The 14708-nt window shown below is 35.2% G+C and overlaps 1 protein-coding gene across 1 annotated transcript; it reads right to left on the reverse strand.

Moving 5' to 3' along the window:
- Positions 1-352: 352 nt before the first annotated feature.
- LOC107846657 (F-box/kelch-repeat protein At3g23880-like) lies at positions 353-1866 on the reverse strand. Its single transcript, XM_016690974.2, has 2 exons — positions 1855-1866; positions 353-1165 (listed from the first exon to the last, which is right to left on the reverse strand). Exons 1-2 carry the CDS (start codon positions 1864-1866, stop codon positions 353-355), a joined length of 825 nt encoding a protein of 274 aa, XP_016546460.2.
- Between the last annotated feature and the right edge of the window lie 12842 nt (positions 1867-14708).

Here is a 14708-nt window from a genome sequence, read left to right on the forward strand (position 1 = left end):
CTTTCAAATAAGGGCTGATTGTCTCTATCTCTCTCATGATTCTTGAGGAATTAATAATTCAAACAAATGCTTTTGAAACATGTATATTTCATAAATATTTATTGCTTTAGAATACAAACATTCTAATTATTGATGACATAGGACTAAGTGAAATGCATATGATCAAAAACTAGAAAAATAAAAGGAGAATGCTTGCAAGAACTACAAGCTAAACAAGCAAATATGATGTATGGATTCATATATATTCAACATTTTGTCATCTTATCAAGAAAAAGAAATTATATCCAACGTCTAGTCCTATATTTGGACAAAAGAAGTGCAAAAGGAGCCATCTAAGCAGAAATCTTACCAGCTAACGACGTCCTTGGTCAGATATTGTTAGAGGGCTAACAAGGCTCTCTAAATAGATTTCTTCTACCTCAACATCAGCATTGTGCTCTAGTTTTCTGGTTGAGCCGTCTATTATCATGATAAATGAGGAATTTAAAATTAAAATGTCACCCTTATTTGACTCACAAAAATGCATAGAGAATGTGTAAATGGGTGAAGGAAACAGATATGGCCCAGCACGTTGAGGAAATTTGATGGTGAACAGTTTTGTCCAGGAACTGCAATCCTTCAAAATCCATACGTCAGTAGTAGTAGCACCTGAATGACAAGTATAAATCAGAGAAAGATCTATTCCCATGACTCCCAGTTTGAAATTAGACTTGTCTTGTCCACAAAAGGGAAGTGCCACACTTCCCCACGTCTCGTCTGCTAAGTCAAAAGAAATGATTTTGGACACAATGTAAGTGCTAATACCAGTGGATGAAGACCAATAAAGCTTCCCGTTGACATATTTACCCAAACGATTAATTAGAAAGATGCCCTGAAAGTGCTCATGGACTGTCGTCCATGAATCACTCCTCAAACTGTGAATGGTGACCACATGATGGGAGGAATTACGACAGCAACTGATAAATTGAGCTTTGTAATCATCATGTGACTCATCATATCCAAAACCACATTTGGCAGCTAAAGAGGAACCCCACATCACATATAATTTCTTAGACTTTCTGATGGTGGGATTCAATATACATGTCTCCCTTTGATTGAACAGAAAAACGAGTCCATTGGCAGAACCCACTACACAAGCTGATGAAATGGGACAATCCACGCCCCACTATTCAAAAATATCACGCCCCAAGCCGAGATGACACGCACCCAATACTATTGCTAGTACGAGCGGACGTTCTATCATATCACATGAGCATACAACTAAAATAATGAATAGAGAGGAATCAGTATAAAATAAGATTTCTTAAAAGAGATAGCCTTTCATCAATGTTCATTAATATCACTTCACGTCTGAAGATATATAGTCATGATAAATTAGACAAAAAAAATTACAAGATATTTCTAACAACTAAACCAGTCAATGAAGCCTCTAATAAGTACCAATACTAAAAGGAAAGAAAATATAAAGAAGTCATCATATCTGGTCCAACCTCCTGAGAGAAAAGAGGCTCACCAATGGCATAAGATAGAGCTCCTAACGCTGACCACGGACATGAGAGCCAGAACCTATATCATGAAATGATGCAGTGCGAAAGACAGTCAATACGTGGAGTGTATTGGGATGCAAAATAATTTCAGGAGGGTAGTACATTAAGAGAATAGAAATGACAATAAAATTCAAATGTAAAAGAAGACAACTGGAAAGGAACAAGAATATAAACTAAATTTATAATTGACCAAATAAGGTAGATTTAATTGCTTTGATTATTTGTGGGAGAAAGTAGTGAACCGTCATAAACCACCATGTGAGCATATGGAGTCTGATTCGGCCCGATCAGCAAAGTCGTCCTATACCTTGCCGGGCATATGACGTGACATGACATAATTTGCTAGAAAGCATTCATGGTTAGCCTTTTTTCAGGACACATAAAAAAAGAGTCACCCGCTTGTGAAATGATCTCTATCCTATGTCGGCAAACATAGATTCAGGCATTTGTCATTTATACCTATGCCTTCACGGTCAGCTAACCAACTCCCATGATCGTAATATTATCTTACTAATTCATGTTCATAGATTAGCCATATTAGTCTCATATTCATAGTTTAGCTACTTTAGGGCTTATGCCTGAGAATTAACCAACTTGAGCTCATATTGGAGATTAATACACCATAGACTAATAATCAAGTATTATCATCATTAGGACTCATGGGAGGTAAAATCATAATTCATTAAGTCAAATTAAATCATCAGTAAAGGATTTTCATAACTTTATCAGGAGTGAGCCTTTGGAATGTACATGTTGTTTTTAGCATAGCTTATGAGTTTGGAGATCATATCTTAAGGTAATAAAGACATTCATGAATTAATTCGTAGAGCTAGAATTCACACGAATCGTGTTATTTTGTGTCGTGGTTCATAAGAGAGGGATTCTTATGATATTATGGAGATCATGGAAAATTGAAGTCATTATAGCATTGTTATCTTCTCTGATTTGTGACCAACGTGCTAGCTTTACTAGGCTCATGTTAATATTTTAGCCTTTTTGTGGGATCACATTGGAATTCAGCAACTTTGGTTTCATACATCATGAACAAACGCTTAATATTGTTTTGGTGAGTCATTGAAAGCAACGTCTTGCAGCATCATTATTACAATATTCCAAGTCATAACTTCCATAATACTTAATGGAACTAAAGAGGAAATTGAGGGAATCTGGTTGAGCTTCATGGATAACGGTTCATATGAAAACAATAGGAGTTTCATGTCTTCTTAGAAACAGAATTAACAATTCACCGTATTTAGTTAAAAAAAAAAAGCAACAGGCTAGCCAAATGGGGAACAGATATTAATTTGGAGTGCGTTGCATGTGTCATAGCCATCCAGAATCGAGATACCATCTAGTTATGGTTGTAACTTTACAAGAACAGTGTATGACGGTTTACTTCTATGGAAACATAAACAAAATATCTACAACTACTACCTAGAAACACATATGTGAAATGGACAGTCCAAAATGCCAAAGGCAGAACACAAGAAGCCCAAATATTAAGAACAGTTTATGCAGAGTATGTGAATGCCATATGGATCGAATGAAATCATATTTTCTTTGAAAGGATAGCTAGAGACTGGAAAGTTTTAATTAGCCAGAAAAAATACCTATATGTGCTGTGTTAGATCAAATTATAGGGCACAAAACTAGTTACAGTGTACTATGCTAGGCTAGATTAGAAGGATTGATTCAAAGGCTAGTAGTATGGTTTAGCTTTGCTTGATTCGGTTTTGAGATAGCCAGGAGTGTTCATTGGCAATGGATTTGTAACTCTTGCAGCAACTTGTAGAATAAATATAATTGACATAATATTGAGTATCCGTAGAAAAGATTGATGGACAAAGATGTTTTTTTTTTTTAAAATAACTTTCCTTGTAACTTGAGACAGGGGACTCGATTAATGGACTAAGATTTTTAAAACTCCTTCCAGCATCATTATTTTGAAAGTAATCATAATTTGAGGAGAAATAAAATCAAGAGAAAACATAAAAGAAATAATCTTACATACCTCAAAACGTTAGATAATTTAGTTATCGGAAAGGACAAAACTAAGATTGATTCTCGAGCCAATCCTCTTGGATTTCTTTTTTTTTTTGTATGATTGAATTTGAGAGGATAGCTGGATTTCTAGATGACGAAATAGTTTGTATAAATGTTGGAGAAACTGTAGTTTTTTTTATTGTGTATAATTGAGGAAGGCAGAGAGATTGTAACTGATGGAGTTTTTAATGTGAGTAAGTGAGGAAAACAGAGAGATTGTAACTGATGGAAAAGTAAAGAACATCTATCTGCTAAAATAAGGTCTACCAGAGGGAAAACAAGCGGTTGAATACTGATGAATACAAAGGGATTTAATCACTTGGGGTAAAGGTAAAAAGGAAAGGACGAATTTTCCCTCAAAGGTACTTCACAAGTTATTAAGTGTGAGATGTTACAATATCTCCCCCTTGGAATCATTCGTCCTTGAATGAAGGTTATAGACATATGGAAAAAAATCTACGCATAAAAACTAGGGAATGAGACTTAACGTAGACATGACATAGGACATGGGTTTCAAGGGACATGAACATAACAACTTGAGGCTTGAATTCATTGAAATCATAGGCATGAGACATAGGGGTATTTTAGTTATTTGATTTGGGTTCACAGAGCATGAAGAACATGATGAAGACTTGGACATAAGTCCCCTTCGATAAGAACTTATATGACATGAAACACTGGTACAATACACATAGGAATAGGAGCATTTTCACCTCTAATATTGGTAGCCTTAGATCTTAGCAACACCTTTCGAAGCTACATTTTTTCCCTCTGAATACCACACTTCATTATTTCCAACTCACATGGACATATACATATACTAAAGTCTGGTTCTAATTTCACATTCTTAAGATATTCAATCCTAACTCAGAGGTAAAAGATGCCACACCTAAAACAATCATGCTAGTCTAAATTTTAAAATCCTATAATCTATTTCCCCTTTAGGAACATTCATCTTTATTGTTGACTTAATCTTAGTTTTTTTTCTAAAACATGGCAAAGTATCTCTTGCACCTATAGTTATCTCTATAAGGATACTACTTCTAATCACAGATAAACTACCACCATCGAGTTCTAATTAAGAAGTCACAAGTTTCATCACGCATTTACCCAAATAAGTATCAACATGATATCCAAGTCTATCACTATAACCACTTCATGGTATCTTTAAAGTTAACACTATATAAAAGAAAAATCTTCCCCGGCATCCCTAGAACCTCTTGACCCACAATTTCATGAGCTCCTACCGGAAGGCACACCATATGATATCATCTTACTGTTACAAATAGCTAATCGTCATCTCGCAGTTCATCCATACTTATGATCTTAGATGGAACCAGTACACTGCAATCATCATAACAAGGGCCATCTATTCACCTTCTTCCAAATGATTACGCAGCTGATATCACACAACTATCACCAGAGGACTAGAGAATGGGAATAAAAAATAAAAAAGATACTATTCAATCACTACTAATACTTATTGTGACCTTGCTACTTCAGATGAGGCCTTGGAATGAAGCATAATAGGCATGAATACTTCATGTACAAAACACATAAGGTGTGAATAGAGAGTCATTCTGGGCATACGAATAACATAGTACAAGCTAAGAACATATCATAAATTATGGTTTCTTAGGACTGAACCTATCGTAAAGCATGTGTTCTTGGATCAGGAACAACGTAACATAGAACCTCAATATCTAGAACATTAGTGTAATATTTGGATCGTGGTGTGAAGTTTTTGTTTCCTATTCAATGATTAAAACATGGGCATGAGTTTGCACATAAAATTTGTATCATAGACATAGGCATGACATGAATACATAAGACATGGATAGATTATCATCTTGGATGAAGTCGAATATGCTAGAACAAGAACCAATTTTGTGAAAACCCTTACTATCTGTATCTCAAGAACCAATTTTGTTCTTACCCTATCATCTCCCCCTTAGGTCAAAGTCAATGTTTAAAGTATGCGGACCTATTCATAAGTCTAAGTTATCATCGCCTTACTCCCCTGAATACTATATCTTTAGGTACACAACACTTACTAGGACTTCATCCTGAGATACTTAACATTCTCTAAACTTTGCAGTCATCATTTTATAATTTATGCTTTCATTGGTATACATAACCACTTTCTCTATATTTGATCTTCTGTTCATACTCTAGTAACATCACTCCTCTAAATTCTTATCCACCTACTCCAATGGAAATTAAAATGGAACGAAGAATCTCAACATCGTCCACTTATAATACTCTCAATTTAGCTCTCAAGGGCACCACAGACTACATAAATAGCCTCTCCACCCTTAGAAACCAAAGGGTACTAACTAGGAACACATAGCAATAAATAACTTAGAATCTCATACAACAACATACTACCTTGGGTGCACCTTTATTTTTATATAACCTAACGCCCTTCTTTATCTAAGGACTCAACTACAATTTACTGTTTTATGTCTACTCCACTTATGTATTACTTTGTAGATTCGCACTATTCCTAAATTATCAAACTTAAGCTCTTCCACACACACACACAAAAAAAATCAAGCCTATTAGATCTATTTTCAAAAAGTAGTGCTATCACCCTTATACCACCATTCATTCATCATTGTGGTCATCTAAAGCTCAAGCTTAGTGTCAACAAAATATGGATGACAACACTATCAAATAATACTAATTCGAACTGTATCTTATACAAAAATAAACAACCACTAGTCTATTCAGTTTTCATGACAACATAGTTGATCTAAATCACACCATTTATCTCATTGCAGCCTACAAGCACATTCTCCTTCGCGACATTACTATCACTGCTTAGTAACATAAACTTAAGCAATAATAGACTTCTTTCTTAAACCGAGTATACTCCAAGTTGTCCTAACCAACTATTCCTCCTCTATTAACTATCATAAAATTTTGTAAGTCTTGATACACCCAAGCCAACACCAGAGGACATTCCATCCTATTTCTCGCTTAATGAAAACATGACTTTTGCTACATACTCAAATCAATCACTATCCCCACTTTAGGTCTTCTACTCTAATGACTTCATATTTCAGATCGAGATTATTCTATTACTCATGACTTACCACAAAATATACCAAATAGCAAGATCTCTCGAGTGGCAACACTACCCAAGAATCTGGACACACTCTTCACCACTTAACAGTGTCATTTAAAATAAGTTTCTGGCGAAGGCCTAGGAAAACGGTTTACTATGTCTCAAAAGCACGATTTATATGAACAAGAGTGTAAGTTTTTTATTTTGAACTGGTAGACTCAAATGGACTAATGGGCTACTAAAAAGCCCTTATGCAGCCAGTTAAATTTCTTTTGGCTTTATTTGGGACCAGCTCATGGATAAGGATATGAGTTTCATAACTCCTACCATATTAAAGATGAGTAGATATGGAAATGTGAGGAACACATGAATTAGAGAATTTTTTTGGCACCATATTATTACACGATTTGGAATCTGAATGAATGAAAAATGTCACCTAAATGGCCAGTAGCCTCCACATTATAAGTGTGCCGCACTTTACACCCATAAAGTGGACTCTACTAGATACGGATTCACAGACACCCTAGGACACTTGAACTCTGTGCTCTGATACCAAGTTTGTCACACCCCAAGCTGAGACCCTGGACATGACACGCACCCGATACTATTACTAGTACGAGCGAACGTTCTAGCATATCACATGAGCATACAACTAAAATAATGAATAGAGAGGAAATAGTAAAAAATAAGATTTCTTAAAGAATGTAGTCTTTCATCAATATTCATTAATATAACTTAATGTCTGATGATACAATAGTCATGATAGATTAGAAAAAAAAAATTACAAGGTATTTCTAACAACTAAACCAGTTTGTGAAGCCTCTAATAAGTACCCATACTAAAAGGAAAGAAAATATAAAGAAGTCATTATATCTGGTCCAATCTCCTGATAGGAAAGAGGCTAACCAATGGCAGAAGATAGAGATCCTAACGAGGCGCTGACAACCGATATGAGAGATAGAACCTACATCATGAAATGATGTAGCGCCAAAGACAGTCAATATATGGAATGTATTGGTAAGAAAAACCATTTCAGAAGGATTGTACATTAAGAGATTAGAAATGACAATAAAATTCAAATGTAAAAGAAGACAACTGCAAGGGAACAAGAATATAAACTAAATTTATAATTCATCAAATAAGGTAGATTTAATTGCTTTGATTATTTGTGGGAGAAAGTAGTGTACTGTCATAAACCACCTTGTGAGCACATGGAGTTTGATCTTGGCCCGATCAGCTAAGCCGTCCTATACCTTACCAGGCGTAGGACGTGACATGACATAATTTGCTAGCAAGCATCCATGGTTAGCCCCTTTCCGGGACACATAAAACAAAGAGTCATCCGCTTGCAAAATGATCTTTATCCTATGTCGACAAACATAGTTTCAAGAATTTCTCATTTATACCTATGCCATCTCGGTCAGCTAACCAACTCCCTTTTGCTCATAATGTTATCTTACTGATTCATGTTCATAGATTAACCATATTAGGCTCATATTAATGGTTAAGCCACATTAGGGCTCATGCCTGAGAATTAACCAACTTGGGTTCATATTTGAGATTAATAAACCATAGACTCATAATCAAGTATTATCATCATTAGGACTCATAGGAGGTAGAATAATAATTCATTAATTCATCAGTGAAGGATTTTCATAACTTTATCAAGAGTGAGCCTTCGGAATGTACATGTTGTTTTTAGCATAGCTTATGAGTTTGGAGATAATATCTTAAGGTAATAAAGACATTCATGAATTAATTTGTAGAGCTAAAAGTCATATGGATCATGTCATTTTGTGTTGTAGTTCATAAGAGAGGTATTTTTATGATATTATCGAGATCATGGAAAATTTGAGTCATTATAGCATTGTTATCTTCGCTGATTTGTGACCAACGTGATAGCTTTACTAGGATCATTTTAATACTATAGCCTTTTTGTGGGATCACATTGGGATTCAGGAACTTTGGTTTCATACATCATGAACTAACACTCAGTATTGTTTTGGGGAGTCATTGAAAGCAACGTCTTGCAACATCATTATTAGAATATTCCAAGTCATAACTTCCATAACACTTAATGGAACTAAAGAGGAAATTGAGGGAATCTTGTTGAGCTTCATGGATCACGATTCGCATGTAAACAATAGGAGTTTCCAGTATGATGTCTTCTTAGAAACAAAATCAAAAATTCACAGTATTTAGTTAAAAGAAAAGCTACAGGCTAGCCAAATGGGGAACAAATGTTAATTTAGAGTGCATTACATGTGTAATAGTCATCCAGAATTTAGATACCATCTAGTTATGGTTGGAACTTTGCAAGAACCGTGTATGACAGTTTACTTCGATGGAAACATAAACAAAATATCTATAACTACTACCTGAAAATAAACATGTGAAATGGACTGTCCAAAATGCCAAAGGTAGAACACAACAAGCCCAAATATTTAGTACAGTTTATGCAGAGTATGTGAATGCCATATGGATCGAAAGAAATCATATGTTCTTTGAAAGGATGGCAAGAGATTGGAAAGTTTTAATTAGCCAGAGAAAATGCCTATATGTGCTGTGTGAGATCATATTAGGGTGAAAAACTAGTTACAGTGTGCTATGCTAGGCTAGATTATAAGGATTGATTCAAGGGCCAGTAGTATGGTTTAGCTTTGCTTGATTCTGTTTCGAGATAGCCAGGAGTGTTCATTGGCTATGGATTTGTAACTCTTGTAGCAAATTGTAGAATAAATATAATTCACATAGTATTGAGTATCCATAGAAAAGATTAATGGACCAAGATGTTTTTTTTTAAATAACATTCCTGGTAACTTGAGATAGAGGACTCGATTAATGGACTAAGATTTTTAAAACTCCTTCCAGCATCATTATTTTGAAAGTAATCATAATTTAAGGAGAAAAAAACCCAAGAGAAAACATAAAAGAAATAATCTTACATACCTCAAAATATTAGAGAAGTTGGTTACCTGAAGGGACAAAACTAAGATTGATTCTTGATCCAATCTTGTTGGATTTCTTTTTTCTTTTTATGATTGAATTTGAGAGGAAAGCTGGATTTCTAGATGATGAAATAGTTTGTATAACTGTTGGAGAAACTACAGTTTTTTTTATTGTGTGTAATTGAGGAAGGCAGAGAGATTGTAACTGATAGAGTTTTTAATGTGAGTACGTGAGAAAAACCGAGTGATTGTAACTGATGGAAAAATAAAGAACTTCTATCTGCTGAAATAAGGTCTGCCAGAAGAAAAACAAGCGGTTGAATCTGATGAATAAAAAGGGATTTAATCACTTGGGGTAAAGGTAAAAAGGAAAGGTCGAATTTTTCCTCAAAGGTACTTCACAAGTTATTGAGTGTGAGATGTTTCAAAAAAGATACAGTTTCTCAGAATCTCCAATGCTCGTGTACTCGTATGACCCAGTCTCATATTCTATAATGTTGTCTTTTCATCTTTGTATATGCATTAAAAGAGCCAATAGTGGTTTTTCCTTCCAGTGTGTAGAGTCTAATCTTAAGCTTGGCGGTCAACATGACTAACGAATGTTCAATCACCTTCACAGTTCCTCTTTTGCTCATGTACTTGTAACCTTATTTTTCAAAAGTACCCAGGGAGATCAAATTCTTCTTTAGATCAGGAGCATGATGGACTTCTGTAATAGTTCTCACAATTCATCATGGTAGCAAACCCTTCCCAAGCCAATGCCTGCTATTTTACAAGTTGCATTATTTCCCATTACTATAGTTCCTCCACTTTTCTTGTAGTTTCTAAACCAATCTCTTTAAAATGTCATATGTAGAGTAAAACCAGAGTTTAGCACCCATTTGTTGTCATAAAATCTATTATTGCATGTTTAAGTACATATTCTATTAGAATTATGTACCTGTTCAACTATGAATGCACTTGCCTTATCTTTAGACTTTATTGTTGGGTAATCTAGTTTAAAGTGCCCCTTCTTGTTGTAGCTCCAGCACTCAAAATCTTTTAGTTTACATGAAACTTTGATTTATGCTATGATTTTCTCCGTCCTTGTTGGCTGGTACGACCTCCCACAAAGAGTCCACTAGCTTCATCATCTTTGCCTCCTTCAAAATGCATCTGCACATTATGATAGTTAAGAGCTTTCTGCACTTACTAAATGGTGATAAACTGCATGCTATACATCATTAAATTGTCAGTATCACGATATTTTATGCCAATAAAAATGGCAAAGCAGATGCTAGAATCTTCTCATTCTTTAATTTTTGATAGTCTATAAGTCCATGATAAGTTTATTGAATGTATTTTGATGGTCTTGCGTAGAAGTACCTAACTCCGTCTTAAATGTGCGAAGACGCCATTGTAACAACATCCTTTTTGTTATTGATCAACCCTGATAAAGCCCTTACAACCTATCCCATAACTATCTAGAAGTTGCATTGGTACTTGTACTAACTTCATAGAGTATGCTACGTGCAAGGGTGAAGGTGTCACAATCCGAACCGGGGCCCTAGCCGTGACGAGCATCCCGAACCATGAAGGCCCGAACGCCCTTCTAACTTGTAATCACATACACTGTCCTTATATGAAAAAGATAATGCAGAAATACATAATGAAATGGAATCATGGTCATTAAATATGAATTCAAATCTTAATGAAAACTGCAATTCAAAACATCTGATTTATATTTGACTTAGTCAGCGAAATCTCTACTACATGCATAAACCCAAGTGTCTGAAAACTGGGACAAGGACCCTAGTAGAGCAAAACATAATAATGATAAATGACTGAAGTACGCTAGACCTTCTGAAATATAGAAGACTCACCACGAAACTCTGCACTTCTGTCTGGAGAAAACCTACTGCTTATCGAGATCCCTAGATTGATCCTCAGAACCAGGGAGGAGGGGGGCCAATACAGATGTACTACTATGCAGAGCAATCCAAAATATTGTATTTTTATAAAACATAAGTGAGAGAAATTCATAAAACATTTTACATGTAATATATGAAAACACATGGGCACATTTTAAAGATTTGAAATATTTCTTTGAAACCATGACTCACTCTGTCTTACTTTTGAGCAAGATAGTACGCCCTACTATCTGTAGTTCCATGGGTTATATGGAATCTGCCCTTGACTCGGAGGCCAAGCCCCCAATCCAAGTTTGCCGCAAGGATTGGAGTATCTATAAGGGGGACGCACAAGATCGCACAGCAGGGTGCCAAAATCCCCAATCAAATCAATATGTCATGGTAGTGCACAAGATCACAAAGCAGGGCTCCTAACCATAATCCCAATTAGGGACAACATGAATCAAGGTACATAAGATCACAAAGCATAGTACCATAATTCTGTATCAGCAAATCACGGTTTCTAGAATAGAGTCATTCAACTCGTACTTTCTTTGGGAAACCATCAAACTCTCTTTAAGCCCATTTTTAAACTATTTCTAAACATGCATCTTTCTGAATTCATAATCTGAAAATCTTATTTCAAACATGTGTTCTATTCTTTTCTGAATTACTGTGGCTTTAACTGAGTTGGTGTCGACACACCAAGACTTGCAAGTCCTATTTCTGAGCCATATTAACAACACTCATCCACCAGGTACCTTCACCAATAACCTATACTCTTCTTGCACAACAAACACCGTCAACAACTCTTTTCATACTTAAAGAAAATAACAATTCACCTTAACAAATAACTCCTTCTCTACCTTCTACTAAACTAACACACAAGGACGTATCAATTCATTACCAACTCAATCTCATGCAAAAAGATTCAGCTATACATATATTCAATAAATTTCCCTTACCAATTTTCTTACCATTACACTACTAAACCCTAGTTCCAACCAACGTAAGATCAACAAGCTGCTAGTGACAAGGCAACTATGCTAGTGAATCGAAACACGACTTCACTAGACTTTCAGTTTCAATAACACTGATAACAAGATTACAAGAGATAGAAACTTGACGCACAACATTCAATGATCTAAGAATACACATCTTACTCTGTATAAGTACAAAATTTTTAGTCAACCACTTCCCCCACAAATTACTATACAATCCACACATGCTACTAGCTACCACATTAGTCTATTACTATAAAATGGTAAATCATTCTCAAATATCAGTTATTCAACTAAACATATTTATCTACACAAAATTCACCCTCACTTTGATTTCTAACCGAATGACTTCACATCACCAACTTCTTGGGCCAATACCACTACCAATAGGTCATGACACCATCACTTTAACTTATACTACTACTCGGGTGGAAATACAGTTCCAACATTCTGCTATACATCATTCCACCTGAGGTATGACATCTGCAACAAAAATTTTGGAAAGGATTGAATACACTTAATACTGCAGGCTGAAAACCACGACTTCATCAAAATCAAAGTTCATACTAGAATCAATACACCTAGGAGCACTAACGAACAATTCTCAAGTCCTTGGACAAATTTTAATGGAACCTTTAGACCAGGCCACTTAATGGAGTTAGAACTTTATATCCTCAAACATTATCCTAAGAGTGCATTAAAAGGTGAACCACACATCAAAACTAAAATATGATATTGGAAAAAATGTTATGGAATTATAGATCTCCTAAAGACTCAAAGTGGTTTAGGCATTCAATATAGTGGTGAGGCTATATTAGTTGATGATCCAACATTTTGGGATAACTTTATGAAGGTAATTAATATGACCCGACTTACTATTCTGATTGTCTCTGTGAGTTTTTTCACTTTTCGTATTAATTATGTGTCATTTATGGAAGTCATTTGTGTCATTTTTGATAATCTACTACACAACAATTATGGAAGTCCATTGACAACCTATCAAAATGAGTGTGAATGCTAGTAAACATCTTGATTTTCTAAAGTTTGTTGCTATTTGAAGGAATAAGAGCTAGATTTCTTGAAGGTTGTTCCTCTTAAATTCTTTCATAATTGATGAATATGGCATTACGCTATATTTTAATTATTTTTTTGTAGGCTGAACCAAAAGCGAAGAATATGAATAGTAAGAAATGGCCAATGTATGGTGATTGGGAGGAAATCTTTGGCAAGGATAGAGCAATTGGAGATTTTGCTAAAGCATAGCTAGATGCTACTGAGGACATTCAAAAGAGTCGAACTCCACATCTTTGTAATGACATGAGTTTGGGATTTCTTATTGCTGTTGATGATAAAGAAGAAGGTGATATTTATCATAGCTCTAAAGTAGGTACTGGAGAAGCTGAAAATACCGCTGGACATAGTGCATTTACTACAGCTAAAGATGCCACTAAACCTAGTTCATTTGGTGGAGCTGAAAATGCCACTGGACCTAGTGTGTTTACTGGAGGAGAGAATGTCGCTGGATCTAGTGCTGGAACATCTGAAAATGAAAATGTTGGATCCTGACAGACTCATAAAAAAGGTGAGTATGCTTAAAGGTCCTTTCTAATGTTAATGAAAAAGAGAAAAACAAGAAAAGGGAAAAAATAGTGGAGGATGATAGTAAGACATTTCTTAAGGGTATGATGGAAGTTCTAAAATTTTTTATTGAAGGTCAAGACAAAAGAATGGGTACCTTGATTGAGAAGCTCAGGGAGCGTGACCGATCCAATGTTCGTGGTCAAGTTTATTCCATCCTTAAATACCCTGTATTTTTGGATTTGTACACTGTAGAACAACGTATCAAAGCTGCAATGGTTCTCTGTAAAGATGATAAAAAAATGGAGTTATTTTTTAAGTATGGGTGAAGATGAGCACGACACAATGGTGTGGATGGCTGTCCATGATGAACTTTGAAGTATGGCAAACTTATGGATATGATTGGCAGCACTAGTTTGATCATTTTTGCTTGATTAACAACTTTAAAGCATGACAATAGTTCCATTTTTTGACACCTCTAGTTATTGCTATGGATCTAAGGATGCTAAATTTTTGTGTAACTAATGTTTATTAAATATCTCAACTCAATAACAAATGTTAAGTGCATATGTAATTTTATAGCTGCTACGACAGTTATTCAAGTTCTTTTTGTAGCCGTTTAACTTTGAGAT

The sequence above is a fragment of the Capsicum annuum genome, unplaced genomic scaffold (assembly GCF_002878395.1).
Source record: "Capsicum annuum cultivar UCD-10X-F1 unplaced genomic scaffold, UCD10Xv1.1 ctg4882, whole genome shotgun sequence".
Classification (NCBI taxonomy): domain Eukaryota; kingdom Viridiplantae; phylum Streptophyta; class Magnoliopsida; order Solanales; family Solanaceae; genus Capsicum; species Capsicum annuum.